Source organism: Ambystoma mexicanum, chromosome 3q (genome assembly GCF_040938575.1).
Source record: "Ambystoma mexicanum isolate Mex_15411 chromosome 3q, UKY_AmexF1_1, whole genome shotgun sequence".
In the NCBI taxonomy this organism is placed as follows: Eukaryota; Metazoa; Chordata; class Amphibia; order Caudata; family Ambystomatidae; genus Ambystoma; species Ambystoma mexicanum.
The window spans coordinates 1244500780-1244525937 of record NC_090926.1 but is presented as its reverse complement, the minus strand read 5'-3'; the positions used below and the strand labels follow the sequence as shown (position 1 = coordinate 1244525937).

At 52.8% G+C, this 25158-nt stretch overlaps 1 protein-coding gene across 2 annotated transcripts in view; it reads left to right on the top strand.

Moving 5' to 3' along the window:
- Positions 1 to 25158, top strand: part of LYL1 (LYL1 basic helix-loop-helix family member) — a 259919-nt gene that overhangs the window by 211719 nt on the left and 23042 nt on the right. For both annotated transcript variants that reach the window (XM_069604205.1, XM_069604204.1), the window contains exon 3: positions 2046 to 2134. In XM_069604205.1, the coding sequence (XP_069460306.1) occupies positions 2046 to 2134 (89 nt within the window). The remainder of the gene's footprint in view (positions 1 to 2045; positions 2135 to 25158) is intronic.

Sequence of the window (25158 nt, the reverse complement as noted above, 5' to 3'; positions counted from 1 at the left end):
TACAGATTATTAGCAGAATAACAGCCGCGGATTGGCTTCTGCTACACTGTCTAGTACATTGCTACATAGCCCCTCATTGGTTGGCATTCTCTCCCAACCTTGGACTTTTGGCTCGTTAGCAGCACGTGAGCAAAACAAAACCCAGGTGCTGAGAACAACATCAGACTACTACCGACTTGGTCAATTAGCCTACCAACTCTCATCAGTTAAGCCTCAGCCAAGGCTTCTTCTTTGTAGTTGACCTTGCTAACTGTTCTCTTCTCTGGGACTTTTAAGGGAGTGTAGGTACATCACTATCTTCAGTTAGAGCCTAATGAAAAGGCCTTGTTTTTGAGTCTTGAATCATGTGCGACGGGACCATGATTTTGTCAATTTCGACCTTTTATTAGATGCTATTTAATTCAATTATACTGGGTGCTATTACTCCTCTTGGCCTCTGGAGACTTGTTTGTTCCATCTCACATGCACTTTCTGCGTCTTTAATGGTTCAATGTTTGGCACTTGCAGAGGTTTTCTTCTTTACTTAACTAAGAAAAATATGTTGTGCATACATAGCCTATCCTCTTTGACTTCCCTTGTGCCTTGCAATTATTCTTTGCTGTGGCATCCCTGATCCCAGGCCAATAGACATTCTTTGTTCCTCGAACAAAGCTCTTTTCCAGCTCTGCAGCCTTGGTCCATCTCTGAGGTAGTTTGGTCATTCTTAATACGAGTCCGACATCCATCTTTTTCTTCATGGCTGCTCATATTGCATTATATTTTCTTCTGAAGCAAGCATTTATATGTCTTATCTACCTTTCATTTCTGTGTATGTACATTCATTGATCCTCGTCTCACTTATCTTCTTAATGAACATGATTTCTTCATCTCTGCCTGCATGTTCCTCTTATTACTACAATTACACCTTTATTCGTTAGGTATTTGCATATCATTTCAGTGCCTCCTCATGTCTTCCCTTTATGACGTCACTTTGCTCTGGTCTGACTTCTCTTATAGCTCTTCTATGTCCAATGGTATATGTGGACATCCTTCCACCACGTCGGTGCGAGGGTACATTCGATATGGCTGTCTAAGTGCATAACATCTCTCGTATCTTCGATGCGGTATAGGGACGATACCTGGTGTCACACACAATGCTCTCTTTCTGCTATTCCAGTATGACGGAGGTGAGGGGGCAGGCATTAGAGATGACGTGTACATCTGCCTCTACACAACAATTTTAAAACAATTCAAGCATGGAGAGGGTGCCCAGGAAGGGCCATTAGAACGGGAGTGATGTGGTCAGACCTTCGGACCTCAGAAAGCAAAAGTAATGCCGCATTAAAAAAATTATTTCAAAGGGGCCAAAACAGAAGTAGGAAGAGCAATCAAAACAGAATTACCAAAGCCAATTCGAGAAAGAACAAGCAGCCGAACCAATGAGTGAAAGTGAGTGTGGGAAACGACAGATTGCAAGTTCATATAAGCCAATCAACTCAGTGTTCAGTCCAATGTAAAGTGCAAGGATTTGTTATAGTTGAGAACTCATTAGAAGGCCCCCGGATCTGAGGCTGTTTAAACCAATAACAAAGAAGAAATGTTAGGAGAATGGGAAAATACAAGAATTCAGTGTTTGACTGGTTGAGTTTTAAAAAGTGGCTAAGCATCCAGGTGGCAATATCAGATAAAAAGTCTTGCGCATAGCTTTTTCAGATAACTTGGGTGTCATCAGCAGACTGATACATTTCCACACCGTGTTTAATAGCCGGGTGTACCAACGGGTCTATATAGAGGAACTACTAGAGGACAAGGCATTATTTGGACTGGACATAAGACATTCGTAATCGTGGGCGCCCGCTACTATGGTGGCCTCAGGGCACTATATTTGAGAAAGCTGAAGTGGTTAGGGTGCCTAAGAACAGAGCTGTTTCAGGAATGGCAGGTGTTAACATTCTGGAATGCATGCATGGTTTTGTAGCTTTCAGTTCCACAGTGGCCAATGGCTACACCTTTCTCTCCTCTACCCTGACCATTTCCTTAATCTGGGCGTGTCTTTCTCTCTGCAGTGCTTACATGGGAGCCTCCGGTACTTTCACGGTCTTCCCCACCCGCTTCAAGAGACGGCCTGGCTTCTACGACCCGGATATCTTGGAAGGTAAGGCCGGCACGTGGAGCCCAGGTCAGGGGTTATGGACACTGCTTCCCACCGGTGGTGTTCACCTTCTTGCTGTGTTGAGAGATAGAGATTCATCACTGCTGAAGACCTGTGCACACAAAGGGGACATTCTGTGGGTGGGAAGAGAACAAAGCTCTCATGTGAGGTCTTTATTTTTTAACAGTTCCTTCAAGAGACATGTGCATGATTGTTTTGGTAGAAAACATTGTGGAAATACATGAAGCCTTTGTTATTTGTGTCTTCAAGAGCAAACATAAAATCTACATTTCTTTTGCCCAATTTCCTGGTCTGCAACATTGGATTCTGAGTCAAAGTGGCAAAGGTTCAGCATTGAATCTGTCACGATGACTGACAACTAGCAATGTGGAAGGGAAGGCTCCATATTTCATGCACATCCTCATGCACACAACCTAATACACACCTTCAACCGCACCCTCATACACACCCTTGTGCAGAACTTTATGCACAAAACCTCATACAAACCATTATCCGCACCCTCATACACATCCACCCTCTTTCCTTCAATCTAGGCTGCTATCCTCATTCGTGCTGGTCTTCTAGGTCATCAAATATCAATAAATGATGATTATGGGATTGGAACTTCCAAAAACGTATTACGTGGTGATGTATGGAGGGGTATTTATGCAAGCAATACCCTATGAATTTCTGCATACATCTCTTATTTCATTGTTTATTTAAGCACTCAACGATAAACAACCGACGACTTCCACACAGTAGCCTTAGACAAAAGAGAAGCAAAAGGTATTCAGATAAAAAAGGGAATACAGTACCAACATTGAACTTTCCTCCACTGGGCCCGCTTCCAAATCCGGGTCTGCAGCTGCTGATGCCGGCCAATAACCCCAGAAATCAGACCATATATCCTTTAGTGACAACTCCCTGGCAGCAGCAATAGCCACGGTTCCTCCGCGTAGTTTGCCCACAGCACATCAGAGAACGTGGGGGGGCTTTTCTGCGTTGTTCGTAACAAACTGCATCGCTTGGCCGCCAGTAGACCAAGATTAGGAAATCTGCACTGTGTAGTGGGTATTTTATCTACCACCCCCAACAGACACGTTTGATGAGATACCTCAACTTGAAACGCCGATATTTTGGACAGCACCCGACAAGCCTCCTCGCAGTATGTTGAGAGTGCAGCCCCGCCACCTCCCCAGACAAAATCGGTACACAAGCCTACAAGTTCCTTGATAAAGGCAAAGCCCGGCTATATCGCAATATTCAGAAACATATATACTAGCTTTCGGGAGGGCCGCCATCTTAAGAAGTCAGGGCCAACCCAGCAGTGACATTGGGAGTTTATTCCAGCGCAAATTTGGATATTAGACGTACCATACACTTTTCATAGTTCCAAAGTGTGTGCACAGGAGGGGGTTATGCTGACACCCAAATACTTGATTGAATCTCTTGCCCATTTCAACCCCCTCCATTTACCAGCTCTACAGTCCTGTCGGTCAGTAGGAACACCTTTGATTTGCACCGATTGTGCTTAAGCCCTGAGTATATACGAAATGTAACTACCTTTCCTATAATTGCCTCTACTTTCTCCCCTGGGTCCTGAACAAATAGGAGGATAGCATCTGCATAAAGAGATATTATGCCCAAAGGACCCACCAATCGGATACCCTAGCTACTGTATTTATCTCTGATGACATCGACCAGAGGCTCAATCACCAGCACGAAGAAGAGTACCCTTAATGGGAAAGCCAAGGACACTGTGTCAAAGGCCTTCTGCATATCCAGGGAAGCCGTAACTGCCTGTGCATCGGGCTTAATTTAGGACAGTACATTATATATCCTGCGCAGGTTTAGTTCTGTGGAACGGCATGGCATGGACCCAGACTGGTCAGGGTGTATCAAATGCGGAATATGGGGCAGCAGTTGGGTGGCTATCACTTTAGCAATGATATCCGGATCTACATTCATAAGGGAGAGTGGGCGGTACGAGCACAGTCCTCTGCCTGGTAGCCAGGTTTTAGAAGGAGGATTATAGTGGCCTCTCTCACCGAGTCCGGTAGAATCCACCTTGCCAGCGATTCCTCCCACAGCTGCAATAGCACTGAGGAAAGTGCCTCATGGAATTCACTCTAGAACTCTGCTACTCGTCCATCTGATCCCAGAGCATTGCCCCTAGGCAGGTCATGGAAAGCCATCTTTATTTCCTCCAAGGGCATCTGGGCCTCCAGCATGGAGATTGCTTCCCTAGAGAGCAATGAGGTTTGAACCAAATGCAAATATTGTTCAATCTCTTCCTGCGAGACACTACTGGATTGGCAGTATAGGTCAGAGTAATAGGTCCATAAAACCTTATTTATGTCCGCCTTTATATGTGCTAGTGACCTGATGTGTGATATTATCATTCCCTGACTCTGCCCTGACCAGCCTTACCAGGAACCCCGCGCCCCCTCCCTGACCTCCCTGCCTCCCTGTACCTCCTGGCTATCATCAGTTTATCAATGAAAAAGCAATTCCCTTTGGGCCGCCTTACAAAAGCCTCCCAGCTCCGATTGTATTTACTGTTGTTACACTAGCGGCAGTGCGAGTGCATATATACGTTGGAGCACTTTCAGCCTCACCTCTGCCTGATGAATATCTCCCCTGATCACCCTCAGTACTCCAAACTCTGTGGTCAGAACTTCCCCCCTCACGTATACTTTAAACACTTGCCACAATGAGGCCACCGTATTCGCAGAGCCCTTATTAGTCGCAAAGAATAGTGCAATGTACTCATGTAGATTGACTGAGAATGCTGTGTCTAGCAGGGCCACAGGTTTAAACCACCATGGAGGCTTATCCCCCTTCTCGGGTGTAAGGTTCAAAACCCTCTTCACGGGTTAGTGACTCGAAAGGGTCCTGAGGAGTATACCATAGCTAGTAACCATGTTAAGCAGCCAGTTCGTCATCAGCCAAGCATCAATCCTAGAGTGCATATCATGAACGGATGAGTGGTACGTAAAACCCCTGCTTCCACCATTCAATGCCCTCCAGATGTCCAGGAGCCCGCCCAGCTTCAAGTTATCAACGATCTTGCGAGACGGGTTGGACAGTGCCCTGGGGGCCTTCCCTGTGCGATCCCTGTCCACATCCAATATCGTATTCATGTCACCCCCCTAGATCACTGCAGTTGTGGGGTACGCCAGGAATATGTGGAGTAACCCCTCATTATAGATGGGGTTGTCTGCGTTCACTAGTCTGCGTTCACTAGTTGCTCTTGAGTATGCCATGCACCACAATATAAGGGCCTAGTGAATACATTTTAGTATCCAATGCTTTTAATTGAAGCGATTGATGGATAGGTGTCAACACACCCCTAGCCCGTGTTGAGTAGGCCATTTAATACCAGTGCTCATCCCAGTTCCTACCAAACGCCTTAGCCGGGCAATCCATTGCATGCGTGTCCTGCAGGAATGGCACTTTGGCCCAGTACCTATTCACATATGCCAGTATTTTGCAGGCCTTAATAGGATTGCACAATCCCCTTACGTTCCAGCTCATAAAAGTGATACCCTAATTGCTCTAAGGTTATAAAGACATACGATTTGACCAACACGTATCTGTATGGTTACCGCCACGCTATCCCTGCCTGCATTTACCAAGTGCATTTTCCAATTTTACCCCAATAAACATCCACCCTCCCGCCCTCCCCCTTACTTCCCCCCGAACTACAGCATTATGCCAATCTCCTCCCAACAACCACAAACCAAAACAAAGCATTTGCATGGGGGCTAACTGCTTCTGTGCTTGGGGACGATGGATCGGCTAGGTATTGACGGATGAGGGACACAAAATCAATGCACCACTACTGTGCGTATTACATACTCAACTGGACAGGTTAACCAATATTCAGTTCCCAGAGTCCGAGGCGCCGGGGTTCGAGGATCCAGGCCCAAGGGATCCTGGTTTTAATAAATGAGGCTGCCCCATCCGGAACCATGAAGAAATGGGTCTAAGTACCATGCTGAATATCGGAGTCATGCAGGGAATAGCATTGCATATTGGATCTTCCTTTCTCTGAGGAGTTTCTTGAACCGAAAATAAGAGCGCCGTTCTAGCTGAACAGCAGTAGAAAACCCTGGGTAGGGGTGTATAGAGTGGGATTCAAGCCTATTCTCCTCCTGCTCTCCTGGCATATTTCAGGAATAATTCTCTATCCCTGCAGTTGAGCACCCTTGCTATTTCGCGCTCTGAAACACTTGTATGCGAGCGCGATATAAATAAAATATCATTTCATTATCGGGCGTGGCTAGTCTCTGGGCTTGGTCTTAGATGCCAGTGTGCAATGTGCTCTTTCTATTATAAAGTGCGGGAGAGTGGTGGATTTCCTACTTATTTCCGAAGGATGTCCTCCACCACCTACTGTATATTGCCACTCAGTGCATCCTCGGTAACCCCAAACATGCAGAAATTGTTCCTGCATGATCGCGATTCCAGATATTTACACTTTGCCTTGACACTCGGATGTTGGAGACAATGGCCATGATATCATCCAGTTTGCAATTTATTGAGTCAAACCCCCTCTGCATCGTGTCCAATACCTGCTGCATGTTCGGGGCGTCAGCGGAGGGGGTGCCCCCTTTCAAGGGCCCTTTAGCATAGCGTTCCATGCTGCCCATTGATATGCCAGTCCCCTGGTCATTCTTCCACACCTCTATCCCCTATACATAGAATGTTCAGAACAGCCGTCTGCCACAGTCAGCAGTAAAATGAAACACCACCAGTTGAGCCCCACAGCACTCACAACATCCGCAACCTGATGGCAGTGGCATGCGCGATGTTCACCAACAGACGATGCATGTCTGGGGTAGAAGCACCTATGATTGAGATATGGCTATCTTACTTGGGTGCTTATGCCAGAGTGAGTCAGAGATTGCCACACAGGTGGCTGCAGGAAAGGTGGCCACGTGTAGTATACCAGGCTAGAAACGACCGCGACAAGCGTGCCATGGAATAAGAGCAGAAGCAGGGGAGATATGCAACAGTCACTAACGTAGTAAGGACTGGGGATAAGGGTCCAGAACAGCAAGTAAAGAAAATACCCTTTCTATGGCACGTTAGGGTATGGCATGGCATTGAACCGCAGACATGCCTGAGCGAACAGCAAAGGCCAGAGTGGTGCGCGCAACAAACAAGTGGGTGCAGTAGGCACAACTTGGAGATTCGTGCAACGTTGGGGATCAGGCTTTTCAGGTTTATGGCAGCAGCAGAGGTGGCATTCCACCTCCTCTGCTTTGCACAGACATGTGTGGAGAGTTGGTACAGTGCAATCCTGGGCAGGGAATCGAGTGACACAATGACACAGAGCACCAGCGCAGCCTCACAGGTGGCAAGACGCAGGTCACACAGAGATAGAAGCAAGTGGAACCGGGTGAAGGCCCAAAAGCACAGAGACGATACCGCCTAGAGGGTCGAGGACCTGCTTCCTAGCTAAGCTTATGGCAATCCCGCAGGAATCGGGTGCAGGGGCGGTGAACATGGCCAGCAATGGCCCGCCAGTCCAAGCCTAGGCAGGCTGGAGCCGAAGCCAGCCATGACCGCTTGCGGTTCATCCAGGGTGCGAATGGTTTCTCTTTTTTATTTGTACAGGAGATGGGCTGCAGTTGTATTGCAGGAGCCCAAATTACAGAGGGAAAAGAGATGGAGAAATGCAGATCCTGGATTACTGAAAGGCCACAGCTGGACCCCACGGGCAGTACTCTGAAGCTAGAGCTGTACACATTGGCGACATGGGCATAGATGTGTCTCTCTGGCATGGCAGCGCAGGGTTAGAGCGGCACAGACTCTGAAGAGGTGGGACGACAAGCACCTTTGTACAGCAACTGGTTCAAGTTCAAAAATAGGCTCACAGAGCCCAAGGCTAAAAGTTATAGACGTTATAGTGTTAATGATTGCGTTCGTGGGGGGGGTACGGTGATACTAGTCCGAGTACAGCTTATGACCGGTGATAAATGTGTCTGCTCCCACCCTCGCCTAATGATATGAGCACCATGGCATCTCTCTTCGGTTGATAATAGTGGATTGTGGGTTGAAAAATGAACACCAAAACGATCAAAGACGCCAGTCACGCCACCAGCATAGAATTGACAGCCAGGGTTCAGCGCCGAGTCCCTCTTCTATGTCTATGGCGTGTGTAACGCAGCATATGATGATGATACCTACAACATCAATATAATACTTATGTTGGTCAAGAAAAAGGTTTAATCACTTGTTCAGTGCCAATGCTTCTCTGGGACAAATCAACTTGTTCTGCATTGATTTTGCATGTAGAGAGGCATCAGAGGGAATAGAAGTGTGCCGCGTGATGAATTTTCGTCTTGAATCAAAGTGAACCAAGAACCCAACAACACTGTACTCGCTTTAAAGTCGTATCCATAGGCAGCCTTTTCAAGTAGCAGCTTCACAGATGGGTGTGTTTGACTGGAAAGGCCTGTAGTAGGAGGAGGCAGCAGGGCTGAGCAGAGAGACAGCAAGGAGAGACCTGTCAGGGAATCTGGAATGGATGTGGAGCACTACAGGTGGCAGAAGGTAGTGGGGAAAAGCAGTGGCAGTCAGGGTCAGCCTTAGGCATGGGCGACCTGGGCGGTCCCTCAGGGCACCACATTATGCTCCCATGCAGAAGGAGGGCTGTGTGACCTCGTAGTGTGGACGACCTCTTCAGTGGGAGGAGTCAAGGCTGATAGGGACCAATGGGGTGGCGATGATTCCTTTGCCGCTTTCCAGTCCTCGCTGGACAGTGTTGCTAATGTTGAGCAACCAAAGGGCCCTCCCCTTTTATGAAATGACTCCTCCCTCCGCAGCATTGACCTTTGCAAAGCAGCAGGACGAAGTACTCTGGTCAGCCCTAATTCAGGGGAAAGTAGTAGTCAAAGTGCAGAAAGTCTAGGCCTGGGCTCCAGATCAGAGGAAATTCACCTGCCAATTGCACGAGCCTACAACCTGTGGCATTCCAGATGTTTTGAACTACAACTCCCATTGTACCGACATTGGCAAAGCTGGATAGGCTGTTGGGATTTGTAGTCCAAAACATATGAAGAGGCAAAGGTTGCTGATGCCTGTACTAGAAAAACATATTGCCTTGCTCTGTAAAGGCATGCAACAAGCACAACTACCTCATCAGTACCCGGTCTAATGCCACTGTGTCCCTCAGTAGCGCCACCCTGAGGCTGAAGCAGAGATCACGGGCAGCAAGTTTTAACTGATGGAGGACTTTGAGTGAGAGTGGCATGGCACGCTCAGTTCCTTAGATGCCCAGAGACATAGGCTGAAGCTCATTGGCCACCACGAGAAGGAGGCAGGGGCTTGAAGCTTGCTCATTGGGCTGCAAGATAAATGTACCATTCTTGGATACTGTACTGCCCTGCAGTGTCCATCTTTTATTCCTGTGGGCCCTGTCGGTTCCAAGTGATTACAGAGAAAAGAATTTGTTGACTACGATTTTGTCAAAATCTGTCTATTTAATTCGATTTGGGAAAATATATATGCCGGGGAACCCCGCACACACACACCCACTTCCCCTTATCGTTATTATCTCGATTACTCACACCACCCACTCCACATATATTTTGGCCCAGATTCGAATAAAGAAATGTGTCGTATTTGTATTTGATTAATTCTTCCACGATGTAACCTCCCTGTCTAGGTGGCGGATTCGACTTAATCGGCAGCCTGGTCCACTCTGCACCTTAATAACGTCTCTGTTCCCAAGAACTGCGTACTCTTGTGACTGATGACTATTAGCTCCAAGGGCCCTGCTTACTCTTGTGACTGATGGCCTATGAGCTCCAAGGGCCCTGCTTACTCTTGTGACTGATGGCCTATGAGCTCCAAGGGCCCTGCTTACTCTTGTGACTGATGGCCTATGAGCTCCAAGGGCCCTGCTTACTCTTGTGACTGATGGCCCATGCGCTCCAAGTGCCCTGCTTACTATTGTGACTGATGGCCCATCCGCTCCAAGGGCCCTGCTTACTCTAGTGACTGATGGCCGATGAGCTCCAAGGTCCCTGCTTACTCTGGTGACTGATGGCCCATGCGCTCTAAGGGCCCTGCTTACTCTAGTGACTGATGGCTGATGAGCTCCAAGTGCCCTGCTTACTCTTGTGACTGATGGCCCATGAGCTCCAAAGGCCCTGCTTACTCTGGTGACTGATGCCTATTAGCTCCAAGGGCCCTGCTTACTCTTGTGACTGACGGCCTATGAGCTCCAAGGGCCCTGCTTACTCTTGTGACTGATGGCCTATGAGCTCCAAGGGCCCTGCTTACTCTTGTGACTGATGGCCTATGAGCTCCAAGGGCCCTGCTTACTCTTTTGACTGATGGCCGATGCGCTCCAAGTGCCCTGCTTACTCTTGTGACTGATGGCCCATGCCCTCCAAGTGCCCTGCTTACTCTTGTGACTGATGGCCCATGCGCTCCAAGTGCCCTGCTTACTCTTGTGACTGATGGCCCATGCGCTCCAAGTGCCCTGCTTACTCTAGTGACTGATGGCCCATGCGCTCCAAGTGCCCTGCTTACTCTTGTGACTGATGGCCCATGAGCTCCAAGGGCCCTGCTTACTCTAGTGACTGATGGCCCATGCGCTCCAAGTGCCCCTGCTTACTCTTGTGACTGATGGCCCATGCGCTCCAAGGTCCCTGCTTACTCTAGTGAATGATGGCCCATGCGCTCCAAGTGCCCTGCTTACTCTTGTGACTGATGGCCCATGCGCTCCAAGTGCCCGGATTACTCTTGTGACTGATGCCTATGAGCTCCAAGGGCCCTGCTTACTCTAGTGACTGATGGCCAATGAGCTCCAAGGGCCCTGCTTCCTCTTGTGACTGATGGCCCATGCACTCCAAGGGCCCGGATTACTCTTGTGACTGATGGCTCATGAGCTCCAAGGGCCCTGCTTATTCTTGTGACTGATGCCCATGAGCTCCAGGGGCCCTACTTACTCTTGTGACTGATGGCCCATGAGCTCCAAGGGCCCTGCTTACTCTAGTGACTGATGGCCCATGTGCTCCAAGGGCCCTGCTTACTCTAGTGACTGATGGCCCATGTGCTCCAAGGGCCCAGCTTACTCTTGTGACTGATGGCCCATGTGCTCCAAGGGCCCTGCTTACTCTTGTGACTGATGGCCCATCCGCTCCACTGGCCCGGGTTACTCTAGTGACTGATGGCTCATGAGCTCCAAGGGCCCTGCTTACTCTTGTGACTGATGGCACATGCGCTCCAAGGGCCCCTGCTTACTCTTGTGACTGATGTCCCATGCGCTCCAAGGGCCCTGCTTACTCTTGTGACTGATGGCCTATGAGCTCCAAGGGCCCTGCTTACTCCAGCAACTGATGGCCCATAAGCTCCAAGGGCCCTGCTTACTCTAATGACTGATGGCCCATGAGCTCCAAGGGCCCTGCTTACTCTTGTGACTGATGGCCCATGTGCTCCAAGGGCCCAGTTTACTCTTGTGACTGATGGCCCATTTGCTCCAAGGGCCCTGCTTTCTCTTGTGACTGATGGCCCATCCGCTCCAAGGGCCCAGCTTACTCTTGTGACTGATGGCCCATGCGCTCCAAGGGCCCCTGCTTACTCTTGTGACTGATGGCCCATGCGCTCCAAGGGCCCGGCTTACTCTTGTGACTGATGGCCCATCCGCTCCACTGGCCCGGGTTACTCTAGTGACTAATGGCTCATGAGCTCCAAGGGCCCTGCTTTCTCTTGTGACTGATGGCCCACGTGCTCCAAGGGCCCGGGTTACTCTAGTGACTGATGGCTCATGAGCTCCAAGGGCCCTGCTTACTCTTGTGACTGATGGCCATGAGCTCCAAGGGCCCCTGCTTACTCTTCTGACTGATGGCCCACGTGCTCCAAGGGCCTGGCTTACTCTAGTGACTGATGACCCATGTGCTCCAAGGGCCCTGCTTACTCTTGTGGATGATGGCCCATGCGCTCCAAGTGCCCTGCTTACTCTTGTGACTGATGGCCCATGCGCTCCAATGGCCCTGCTTACTCTTGTGACTGATGGCCCATCCGCTCCAAGGGCCCGGCTTACTCTTGTGACTGATGGCCCATGCGCTCCAAGTGCCCTGCTTACTCTTGTGACTGATGGCCCATGCGCTCCAAGGGCCCTGCTTACTCCAGTGACTGATGGCCCATAAGCTCCAAGGGCCCTGCTTACTCTTATGACTGATGGCCCATCCGCTCCAGGGGCCCGGGTTACTCTAGTGACTGATGGCCCATGAGCTCCAAGGGCTCTGCTTACTCTTGTGACTGATGGCCCATGTGCTCCAAGGTCCCCTGCTTACTCTTGTGACTGATGGCCCATGAGCTCCAAGGGCCTGGCTTACTCTAGTGACTGATGACCCATGTGCTCCAAGGGCCCTGCTTACTCTTGTGGATGATGGCCCATGTGCTCCAAGTGCCCCTGCTTACTCTTGTGACTGATGGCCCATGAGCTCCAAGGGCCCGGATTACTCTTGTGACTGATGCCTATGAGCTCCAAGGGCCCTGCTTACTCTTGTGACTGATGCCTATGAGCTCCAAGGGCCCTGCTTACTCTAGTGACTGATGGACCATGAGCTCCAAGGGCCCTGCTTACTCTTGTGACTGATGCCTATGAGCTCCAAGGGCCCTGCTTACTCTTGTGACTGATGGCCCATGCACTCCAAGGGCCAGGATTACTCTTGTGACTGATGGCTCATGTGCTCCAAGGGCCCTGCTTATTCTTGTGACTGATGCCCATGAGCTCCAAGGGCCCTACTTACTCTACTGACTGATGGCCCAGGAGCTCCAAGCGCCCTGCTTACTCTAGTGACTGATGGCCCATGTGCTCCAAGGGCCCAGCTTACTCTTGTGACTGATGGCCCATGTGCTCCAAGGGCCCTGCTTACTCTTGTGACTGATGGCCCATCCGCTCCAAGGGCCCGGCTTACTCTTGTGACTGATGGCCCATGTGCTCCAAGGGCCCTGCTTACTCTTGTGACCGATGGCCCATCCGCTCCAAGGGCCCGGCTTACTCTTGTGACTGATGGCCCATGCGCTCCAAGGGCCCTGCTTACTCTTGTGACGGATGGCCCATCCGCTCCACTGGCCCCGGTTACTCTAGTGACTGATGGCCCATGTGCTCCAAGCGCCCTGCTTACTCTTGTGACTGATGGCCCATGCACTCCAAGGGCCCGGATTACTCTTGTGACTGATGGCTCATGAGCTCCAAGGGCCCTGCTTATTCTTGTGACTGATGCCCATGAGCTCCAAGGGCCCTACTTACTCTTGTGACTGATGGCCCATGAGCTCCAAGGGCCCTGCTTACTCTAGTGACTGATGGCCCATGTGCTCCAAGGGCCCAGCTTACTCTTGTGACTGATGGCCCATGTGCTCCAAGGGCCCTGCTTACTCTTGTGACTGATGGCCCATCCGCTCCACTGGCCCGGATTACTCTAGTGACTGATGGCTCATGAGCTCCAAGGGCCCTGCTTACTCTTGTGACTGATGGCTCATGTGCCCCAAGGGCGCTGCTTACTCTTGTGACTGATGGCACATGCGCTCCAAGGGCCCCTGCTTACTCTTGTGACTGATGGCCCATGCGCTTCAAGGGCCCTGCTTACTCTTGTGACTGATGGCCTATGAGCTCCAAGGGCCCTGCTTACTCCAGTGACTGATGGCCCATAAGCTCCAAGGGCCCTGCTTACTCTAATGACTGATGGCCCATGAGCTCCAAGGGCCCTGCTTACTCTTGTGACTGATGGCCCATCCGCTCCAAGGGCCCAGCTTACTCTTGTGACTGAGGGCCCATGCGCTCCAAGGGCCCCTGCTTACTCTTGTGACTGATGGCCCATGCGCTCCAAGGGCCCTTCTTACTCTTGTGACTGATGGCCCATCCGCTCCACTGGCCCGGGTTACTCTAGTGACTAATGGCTCATGAGCTCCAAGGGCCCTGCTTTCTCTTGTGAGTGATGGCCCACGTGCTCCAAGGGCCCGAGTTACTCTAGTGACTGATGGCTCATGAGCTCCAAGGGCCCTGCTTACTCTTGTGACTGATGGCCATGAGCTCCAAGGGCCCCTGCTTACTCTTGTGACTGATGGCCCACGTGCTCCAAGGGCCCGGGTTACTCTAGTGACTGATGGCCAATGAGCTCCAAGGGCCCTGCTTACTCTTGTGACTGATGGCCCATGCTCTCCAAGGGCCCGGCTTCGTCTTCTGACTGATGGCCCATGTGCTCCGAGGGCCCTGCCTACTCTTGTGACTGATGGCCCATGCTCTCCAAGGGCCCGGTTTATTCTAGTGACTGATGGCTCATTTGCTCCAGGGGCCCTGCTTACTCTTGTGACTGATGGCCCATGAGCTCCAAGGGCCTTGCTTACTCTAGTGACTGATGGCTCATGCACTCCAAGGGCCCTGCTTACTCTTGTGACTGATGGCCCATGTGCTCCAAGGGCCCGGCTTACTCTTGTGACTGATGGCCCATGCGCTCCAATGGCCCTGCTTACTCTTGTGACTGATGGCCCATCCGCTCCAAGGGCCCGGCTTACTCTTGTGACTGATGGCCCATGCGCTCTAAGGGCCCTGCTTACTCTTGTGACTGATGGCCCATGCGCTCCAAGGGCCCTGCTTACTCTTGTGACTGCTGGCCCATGTGCTCCAAGGTCCCCTGCTTACTCTTGTGACTGATGGCCCATGATCTCCAAGGGCCTGGCTTACTCTAGTGACTGATGACCCATGTGCTCCAAGGGCCCTGCTTACTCTTGTGGATGATGGCCCATGCGCTCCAAGGGCCCTGCTTACTCTTGTGACTGATAGCCCATCCGCTCCAAGGGCCCGGCTTACTCTTGTGACTGATGGCCCATGTGCTCCAAGGGTCCTGCTTACTCTTGTGACTGATGGCCCATCCGCTCCAAGGGCCCGGCTTACTCTTGTGACTGATGGCCCATGCGCTCCAAGGGCCCTGCTTACTCTTGTGACTGATGGCCCATCCGCTCCACTGGCCCGGGTTACTCTAGTGACTGATGGCCCATGTGCTCCAAGGGCCCTGCTTACTCTTGTGACTGATGGCCCATGCACTCCAAGGGCCCGGATTACTCTTGTGACTGATGGCTCATGAGCTCCAAGGGCCCTGCTTATTCTTGTGACTTATGCCCATGAGCTCCAAGGGCCCTACTTACTCTTGTGACTGATGGCCCATGAGCTCCAAGGGCCCTGCTTACTCTAGTGACTGATGGCCCATGTGCTCCAAGGGCCCAGTTTACTCTTGTGACTGATGGCCCATGTGCTCCAAGGGCCCTGCTTACTCTTGTGACTGATGGCCCATCCGCTCCACTGGCCCGGGTTACTCTAGTGACTGATGGCTCATGAGCTCCAAGGGCCCTGCTTACTCTTGTGACTGATGGCTCATGTGCCCCAAGGGCCCTGCTTACTCTTGTGACTGATGGCCCATGCGCTCCAAGGGCCCCTGCTTACTCTTGTGACTGATGGCCCATGCGCTCCAAGGGCCCTGCTTACTCTTGTGACTGATGGCCCATCCGCTCCACTGGCCCGGGTTACTCTAGTGACTAATGGCTCATGAGCTCCAAGGGCCCTGCTTTCTCTTGTGAGTGATGGCCCACGTGCTCCAAGGGCCCGTGTTACTCTAGTGACTGATGGCTCATGAGCTCCAAGGGCCCTGCTTACTCTTGTGTCTGATGGCCATGAGCTCCAAGGGCCCCTGCTTACTCTTGTGACTGATGGCCCACGTGCTCCAAGGGCCCGGGTTACTCTAGTGACTGATGGCTCATGAGCTCCAAGGGCCCTGCTTACTCTTGTGACTGATGGCCCATGCGCTCCAAGGGCCCGACTTCGTCTTCTGACTGATGGCCCATGTGCTCCAAGGGCCCTGCTTACTCTTGTGACTGAAGGCCCATGCTCTCCAAGGGCCCGGTTTATTCTAGTGACTGATGGCTCATTTGCTCCAAGGGCCCTGCTTACTCTTGTGACTGATGGCCCATGAGCTCCAAGGGCCTTGCTTACTCTAGTGACTGATGGCTCATGCACTCCAAGGGCCCTGCTTACTCTTGTGACTGATGGCCCATGTGCTCCAAGGGCCCGGCTTACTCTTGTGACTGATGGCCCATGCGCTCCAATGGCCCTGCTTACTCTTGTGACTGATGGCCCATCCGCTCCAAGGGCCGGGCTTACTCTTGTGACTGATGGCCCATGCGCTCCAAGGGCCCTGCTTACTCTTGTGACTGATGGCCCATCCGCTCCACTGGCCCGGGTTACTCTAGTGACTGATGGCCCATGTGCTCCAAGGGCCCTGCTTACTCTTGTGACTGATGGCCCATGAGCTCCAAGGGCCTGGCTTACTCTAGTGACTGATGACCCATGTGCTCCAAGGGCCCTGCTTACTCTTGTGGATGATGGCCCATGCGCTCCAAGTGCCCTGCTTACTCTTGTGACTGATGGCCCATGCACTACAAGGGCCCGGATTACTCTTGTGACTGATGCCTATGAGCTCCAAGGGCCCTGCTTACTCTTGTGACTGATGCCTATGAGCTCCAAGGGCCCTGCTTACTCTTGTGACTGATGGCCCATGCACTCCAAGGGCCCGGATTACTCTTCTGACTGATGGCTCATGACCTCCAAGGGCCCTGCTTATTCTTGTGACTGATGCCCATGAGCTCCAAGGGCCGTACTTACTCTACTGACTGATGGCCCATGAGCTCCAAGTGCCCTGCTTACTCTTGTGACTGATGGCCCATGAGCTCCAAGGGCCCTGCTTACTCTAGTGACTGATGGCCCATGTGCTCCAAGGGCCCAGCTTACTCTTGTGACTGATGGCCCATGTGCTCCAAGGGCCCTGCTTACTCTTGTGCCTGATGGACCATCCGCTCCAAGGGCCCGGCTTACTCTTGTGACTGATGGCCCATGTGCTCCAAGGGCCCTGCTTACTCTTGTGACTGATGGCCCATCCGCTCCAAGGGCCTGGCTTACTCTTGTGACTGATGGCCCATGCGCTCCACTGGCCCGGGTTACTCTAGTGACTGATGGCCCATGTGCTCCAAGGGCCCTGCTTACTCTTGTGACTGATGGCTCATGCACTCCAAGTGCCCGGATTACTCTTGTGACTGATGGCTCATGAGCTCCAAGGGCCCTGCTTACTCTTGTGACTGATGGCCCATGTGCTCCAAGGGCCCTGCTTACTCTAGTGACTGATGGCCCATGTGCTCCAAGGGCCCAGCTTACTCTTGTGACTGATGGCCTATGTGCTCCAAGGGCCCTGCTTACTCTTGTGACTGATGGCCCATCCGCTCCACTGGCCCGGGTTACTCTAGTGACTGATGGCTCACGAGCTCCAAGGGCCCTGCTTACTCTTGTGACTGATGGCCCATGTGCCCCAAGGGGCCTGCTTACTCTTGTGACTGATGGCACATGCGCTCCAAGGGCCCCTGCTTACTCTTGTGACTGATGGCCTATGCGCTCCAAGGGCCCTGCTTACTCTTGTGACTGATGGCCTATGAGCTCCAAGGGCCCTGCTTACTCCAGTGACTGATGGCCCATAAGCTCCAAGGGCCCTGCTTACTCTAATGACTGATGGCCCATGAGCTCCAAGGGCCCTGCTTACTCTTGTGACTGATGGCCCATGTGCTCCAAGGGCCCAGTTTACTCTTGTGACTGATGGCCCATGTGCTCCAAGGGCCTTGCTTTCTCTTGTGACTGATGGCCCATCCGCTCCAAGGGCCCAGCTTACTCTTGTGACTGATGGCCCATGCGCTCCAAGGGCCCCTGCTTACTCTTGTGACTGATGGCCCATGCGCTCCAAGGGCCCTGCTTACTCTTGTGACTGATGGCCCATCCGCTCCACTGGCCCGGGTTACTCTAGTGACTAATGGCTCATGAGCTCCAAGGGCCCTGCTTTCTCTTGTGACTGATGGCCCACGTGCTCCAAGGGCCCGGGTTACTCTAGTGACTGATGGCTCATGAGCTCCAAGGGCCCTGATTACTCTTGTGACTGATGGACCATCCGCTCCAAGGGCCCGGCTTACTCTTGTGACTGATGGCCCATGTGCTCCAAGGGCCCTGCTTACTCTTGTGACTGATGGCCCATCCGCTCCAAGGGCCCGGCTTACTCTTGTGACTGATGGCCCAAGCGCTTCAAGGGCCCTGCTTACTCTTGTGACTGATGGCCCATCCGCTCCACTGGCCCGGGTTACTCTAGTGACTGATGGCCCATGTGCTCCAAGGGCCCTGCTTACTCTTGTGACTGATGGCCCATGCACTCCAAGGGCCCGGATTACTCTTGTGACTGATGGCTCATGAGCTCCAAGGGCCCTGCTTACTCTTGTGACTGATGGCCCATGTGCTCCAAGGGCCCTGCTTACTCTAGTGACTGATGGCCCATGTGCTCCAAGGGCCCAGCTTACTCTTGTGACTGATGGCCTATGTGCTCCAAGGGCCCTGCTTACTCTTGTGACTGATGGCCCATCCGCTCCACTGGCCCGGGTTACTCTAGTGACTGATGGCTCATGAGCTCCAAGGGCCCTGCTTACTCTTGTGACTGATGGCCCATGTGCCCCAAGGGCCCTGCTTACTCTTGTGACTGATGGAACATGTGCTCCAAGGGCCCCTGCTTACTCTTGTGACTGATGGCCCATGCGCTCCAAGGGCCCTGCTTACTCTTGTGACTGATGGCCTATGAGCTCCAAGGGCCCTGCTTACTCCAGTGACTGATGGCCCATAAGCTCCAAGGGCCCTGCTTACTCTAATGACTGATGGCCCATGAGCTCCAAGGGCCCTGCTTACTCTTGTGACTGATGGCCCATGAGCTCCAAGGGCCCTGCTTACTCTTGTGACTGATGGCCCATGTGCTCCAAGGGCCCAGTTTACTCTTGTGACTGATGGCCCATGTGCTCCAAGGGCCCTGCTTTCTCTTGTGACTGATGGCCCATCCGCTCCAAGGGCCCAGCTTACTCTTGTGACTGATGGCCCATGCGCTCCAAGGGCCCTGCTTACTCTTGTGACTGATGGCCCATCCGCTCCACTGGCCCGGGTTACTCTAGTGACTAATGGCTCATGAGCTCCAAGGGCCCTGCTTTCTCTTGTGACTGATGGCCCACGTGCTCCAAGGGCCCGGGTTGCTCTAGTGACTGATGGCTCATGAGCTCCAAGGGCCCTGATTACTCTTGTGACTGATGGCCATGAGCTCCAAGGGCCCCTGCTTACTCTTGTGACTGATGGCCCACGTGCTCCAAGGGCCCGGGTTACTCTAGTGACTGATGGCTCATGAGCTCCAAGGGCCCTGCTTACTCTTGTGACTGATGGCCCATGCGCTCCAAGGGCCCGGCTTCGTCTTCTGACTGATGGCCCATGTGCTCCAAGGGCCCTGCTTACTCTTGTGACTGATGGCCCATGCTCTCCAAGGGCCCGGTTTATTCTAGTGACTGATGGCTCATGTGCTCCAAGGGCCCTGCTTACTCTTGTGACTGATGGCCCATGAGCTCCAAGGGCCTTGCTTACTCTTGTGACTATTGGCCCATGTGCTCCAAGGGCTCGGCTTACTCTTGTGACTGATGGCCCATGTGCTCCAAGGGCCCTGCTTACTCTTGTGACTGATGGCTCATGCACTCCAAGGGCCCTGCTTACTCTTGTGACTGATGGCCCATGTGCTCCAAGGGCCCGGCTTACTCTTGTGACTGATGGGCTATGCGCTCCAATGGCCCTGCTTACTCTTGTGACTGATGGCCCATCCGCTCCAAGGGCCCGGCTTACTCTTGTGACTGATGGCCCATGCGCTCCAAGGGCCCTGCTTACTCTTGTGACTGATGGCCCATGCGCTCCAAGGGCCCTGCTTACTCTTATGACTGATGGCCCATGAGCTCCAAGGGCTCTGCTTACTCTTGTGACTGCTGGCCCATGTGCTCCAAGGTCCCCTGCTTACTCTTGTGACTGATGGCACATGAGCTCCAAGGGCCTGGCTTACTCTAGTGACTGATGACCCATGCGCTCCAAGTGCCCTGCTTACTCTTGTGACTGATGGCCCATGCACTACAAGGGCCCGGATTACTCTTGTGACTGATGCCTATGAGCTCCAAGGGCCCTGCTTACTCTAGTGACTGATGGCCCATGAGCTCCAAGGGCCCTGCTTACTCTTGTGACTGATGGCCCATGCACTACAAGTGCCCGGATTACTCTTGTGACTGATGCCTATGAGCTCCAAGGGCCCTGCTTACTCTTGTGACTGATGGCCCATGCACTCCAAGGGCCCGGATTACTCTTGTGACTGATGCCCATGAGCTGCAAGGGCCCTGCTTACTCTTGTGGAGTATGGCCCATGCGCTCCAAGTGCCCTGCTTACTCTAGTGACTGATGGCCCATGAGCTCCCAGGGCCCTGCTTACTCTTGTGGAATATGGCCCATGCGCTCCAAGTGCCCTGCTTACTCTAGTGACTGATGGCCCATGAGCTCCAAGCGCCCTGCTTACTCTTGTGACTGATGGCCCATGAGCTCCAAGGGCCCTGCTTACTCTAGTGACTGATGGCCCATGTGCTCCAATGGCCCAGCTTACTCTTGTGACTGATGGCCCATGTGCTCCAAGGGCCCTGCTTACTCTTGTGACTGATGGCCCATCCGCTCCAAGGGCCCGGCTTACTCTTGTGACTGATGGCACATGTGCTCCAAGGGCCCTGCTTACTCTTGTGACTGATGGCCCATCCGCTCCAAGGGCCCGGCTTACTCTTGAGACTGATGGCCCATGCGCACCAAGGGCCCTGCTTACTCTTGTGACTGATGGCCCATCCGCTCCACTGGCCCGGGTTACTCTAGTGACTGATGGCCCATGTGCTCCAAGGGCCCTGCTTACTCTTGTGACTGATCGCACATGCGCTCCAAGGGCCCGGGTTACTCTTGTGACTGATGCCCATGAGCTTCAAGGGCCCTACTTTCTCTACTGACTGATGGCCCATGAGCTCCAAGGGCCCTGCTTACTCTTGTGACTGATGGCCTATGAGCTCCAAGGGCCCTGCTTACTCCAGTGACTGATGGCCCAAAGGCTCCAAGGGCCCTGCTTACTCTAATGACTGATGGCCCATGAGCTCCAAGGGCCCTGCTTACTCTTGTGACTTATGGCCCATGTGCTCCATGGGCCCAGTTTACTCTTGTGACTGATGGCCCATGTGCTCCAAGGGCCCTGCTTTCTCTTGTGACTGATGGTCCATCCACTCCAAGGACCCAGTTTACTCTTGTGACTGATGGCCCATGCGCTCCAAGGGCCCCTGCTTACTCTTGTGACTGATGGCCCATGCGTTCCAATGGCCCCTGCTTACTCTTGTGACTGATGGCCCATGTGCTCCAAGGGCCCTGCTTTCTCTTGTGACTGATGGCCCATCCGCTCCAAGGGCCCAGCTTACTCTAGTGACTGATGGCTCATGAGCTCCAAGGGCCCTGCTTTCTCTTGTGACTGATGGCCAATGTGCTCCAAGGGCCCGGGTTACTCTAGTGACTGATGGCTCATGAGCTCCAAGGGCCCTGCTTACTCTTGTGACTGATGGCCATGAGTTACAAGGGCCCCTGCTTACTCTTGTGACTGATGGCCCACGTGCTCCAAGGGCCCAGGTTACTCTAGTGACTGATGGCCCATGCGCTCCAAGGGACCGGCTTTGTCTTCTGACTGATGGCCCGTGTGCTCCAAGGGCCCTGCTTACTCTTGTGACTGATGGCCCATGTGCTCCAAGGGCCTTGCTTACTCTTGTGACTGATGGCCCATGCGCTCCAAGGGCCCGGTTTATTCTAGTGACTGATGGCTCATGTGCTCCAATGGCCCTGCTTACTCTTGTGACTGATGGCCCATCCGCTCCGATGGGCCTGGCTTACTCTTGTGACTGATGGCCGATGAGCTCCAAGGTCCCTGCTTACTCTGGTGACTGATGTCCCATGCGCTCTAAGGGCCCTGCTTACTCTAGTGACTGATGGCTGATGAGCTCCAAGTGCCCTGCTTACTCTTGTGACTGATGGCCCATGAGCTCCAAAGGCCCTGCTTACTCTGGTGACTGATGGCCCATGTGCTCCAAGGGCCCTGCTTACTCTAGTGACTGATGGCTGATGAGCTCCAAGTGCCCTGCTTACTCTTGTGACTGATGGCCCATGAGCTCCAAAGGCCCTGCTTACTCTGGTGACTGATAGCCCATGATCTCCAAGGGCCCTGCTTACTCTAGTGACTGATGGCTGATGAGCTCCAAGTGCCCTGCTTACTCCTGTGACTGATGGCCCATGAACTCCAAAGGCCCTGCTTACTCTTGTGACTGATGGCCCATGAGCTCCAAAGGCCCTGCTTACTCTGGTGACTGATGGCCCATGAGCTCCAAAGGCCCTGCTTACTCTTGTGACTGATGGCCCATGAGCTCCAAAGGCCCTGCTTACTCTTGTGACTGATGGCTCATGAGCTCCAAAGGCCCTGCTTACCCTTGTGACTGATGGCCCATGAGCTCTAAGGGCCCTGCTTACTCTTGTGACTGATAGCCCATGAGCACTAAGCGTCCTGCTTACTATTGTGACTGATGGCTCCCCCAGTGGGTTCCCATTGATCCTGCGGCGGATGGTTTGCATGCCCCATAGGTCCTTCCGTGTCTTATGGTTCATGGCTTGCATACTACCATGGGTCTTGCATCATTGCAGATGCCTCGTGCAACCCCATATATCCTGTTTTCTTGAGGCGCATGACTCGTGTGCCCATATCCTGCAGCAGATGGCTCATGCACACCCCTGTGTCCTGTTTTGTCGTCTTGTGGCAGACAGCTTTTTTGATCTGTTGGTGTGTGTGCCCTTCTGGGCTGTTTGTTCTATTGGGTGCAGGCTTGTATTCACCTATGGGCTGATCCAACTGTTGGATGATGGCTCCTGTGCCCTTATGGGCCCTGCTTGGCATTGTGTCAATGGCTTCTGTTCCTGAACGGCTCACATGTCCCAGTGGACCCTGTTTCATGATATGATATGATGAGTCATTTATAGCACGCCTGTACACAAGTGCTTCTGGGCGCGACAAGAAATGGAGGGGAGACAATGGGAGGACAAAACAACGGTCTTACTAGACCTTGTGTCGTTCAGATCTTGCAAGTGTGAATGCAAAGTGCAACGGGTGGGGGGGGGGGGGAGTGCAACCAGGGCAGCATTGCTCTGAGTAAGTGCAGCCAGGGCAGCACGGCTCTAGGCAAGTGCAAGGAGGCTGGGGACTGTAGGGTTTCAAATACAGCCCCAAGTGTGCGGTAGGCATGGAAGCAGAGCAGGTGCAACTGGTTGTGGAGGAACCTGGTAGCCAATGAGTATCTGAGGGTAGCCAGGCAATCAGTCAGTGCAGCAGAACAGGCAGGTCAACAAGGGAGAGGTAGAGAGAAAGCAGAAGCGAAAAGCAAGGTCTTGAGCTGCTTCCGGAACATGAGGTGATCCTGCTGGAGTTTAAGAGGGGCAGGGAGGCCATTCCAAAGGGAGGCACCTGCAGAGGAGAGAGACCTAGCCCTCCCCCAACTCTCTACCTGGAGAAGCATCAGACCTTCAGAGAGTTGGAGGTAGCTGAGTGAAGGGCTCAAGAAGGAAGGTGTTTTGGAAGAGAGAGTTGGCGGTAGAGCGGTGCCAGGCCCCAGAAAGCCTTGTGGACAATGCAGACTTCATCCTTGCAGCCACCGGGATTGAGTGCAAAGATTTCAGGAATGGAGAGAAAAGATCCATGGGCTTGAGGCCAAGGACAAGTCTTGCAGTCCTGTGCTGGATTAGTTGCAGGGGGTGGAGAGTAGAGGAAGGCAGGTTGAAAAAGAGGCTGTTGCAATAGTCCAGCCTGGAGAGGACCAGGTGGAGACTGCAGAAGGAATGGCCAGCTCATTGCAGATTTTAAAGAGAATTCGGCCATGTTGTTAGAAGCAGCAGAAATGCAGGCTTGGATGTGGGCCTTCTTTTTTGACAGGACAGAGAGTCTGTATTGCCTTTGGAGCAGGCGGCAGGCCAGCTTGTCAGAGGATGCGCCTAATGCCCTCCAGTTCCTCTCAGCCGCCCTACACTTGCGTTTTACGGTGGCGAGGTTGGGGTCATACCAAGAGTTGCACATCGAGGTAGGCTTCAGACGGATTCTCATGACAGGGGCAAGGGTGTCCAGAGTGTTGGAGGTAGAAAGGTGCAGGTTAGTGCTGTGTCAGAGTGTGAGTCAGCCACAGGCGTAGGAGGAGCAGCGAAAGTAGTGGCAAATGCCTCCACTGACACACGCTTCATAAGCCGAATGAACAAGAAGGAAGGTGGCAGTGTTAGGGTGGGCTTAGCCTGGGGGACAGAGAGCTTCAGGTGAGAGGAGCGCAGAAAGTGGTCAGTCCAAGAGAGAGAAGTGGTGAGTGGGTTCGAGAGGTGGATGTCTGAGGAGATGAGAACATCCAACTTTACTTTACTTTGCATTTCTACCGTGCTCCAGGTACCACAAGGCATAAGGGCGCAAACATGATACAAAACAATACGGACACACATGTGGGGTGGAGGAAATATCCAAGCTATGCCCGGCAGAGTGTGGCGGACCAGAGGGTTGAATGGAAAGATAGAGTGTCGCATAGGTTGCGGAAGAGCCCCGAGGAGGGGTTAGAAGCATCCAGGTGGAGGTTGAGGTCTCAGGGGAGGAGAAGATGAGAGGTAGAGTCAAGGAGAGAGGAGGAGAGGTCAGCCCGGGGCCCTGGGCTTCCATGGCCCTGTATATTCATATGTTTGCTTATGTGCCCCTGTGGCCCGTGTTTTATATTGTTGATGGTGGCATGTCTGTCCCTATATGCCCTCCTTCATTTGATGGCTGGCAGCTTGTGCGTCCCATCTGCCCTAGTTAACCTGTTAACTAATGGCCCATGTGCCTCCATGAGCCTAGTTTAATTTTGTGGCTTCATGCATCTGTCTGTTGGTGGCATGTGCTTGATCTGTTGACTGAAGGCTCCCGTGGGCCCTGAATGTTCAGTGGGATGAAGGCTCCTCCACTCAATGGGCCCCGTCTGATCTCTTGGCTGGTGGCGTGATTGCTTCCATGGGCCCGGTA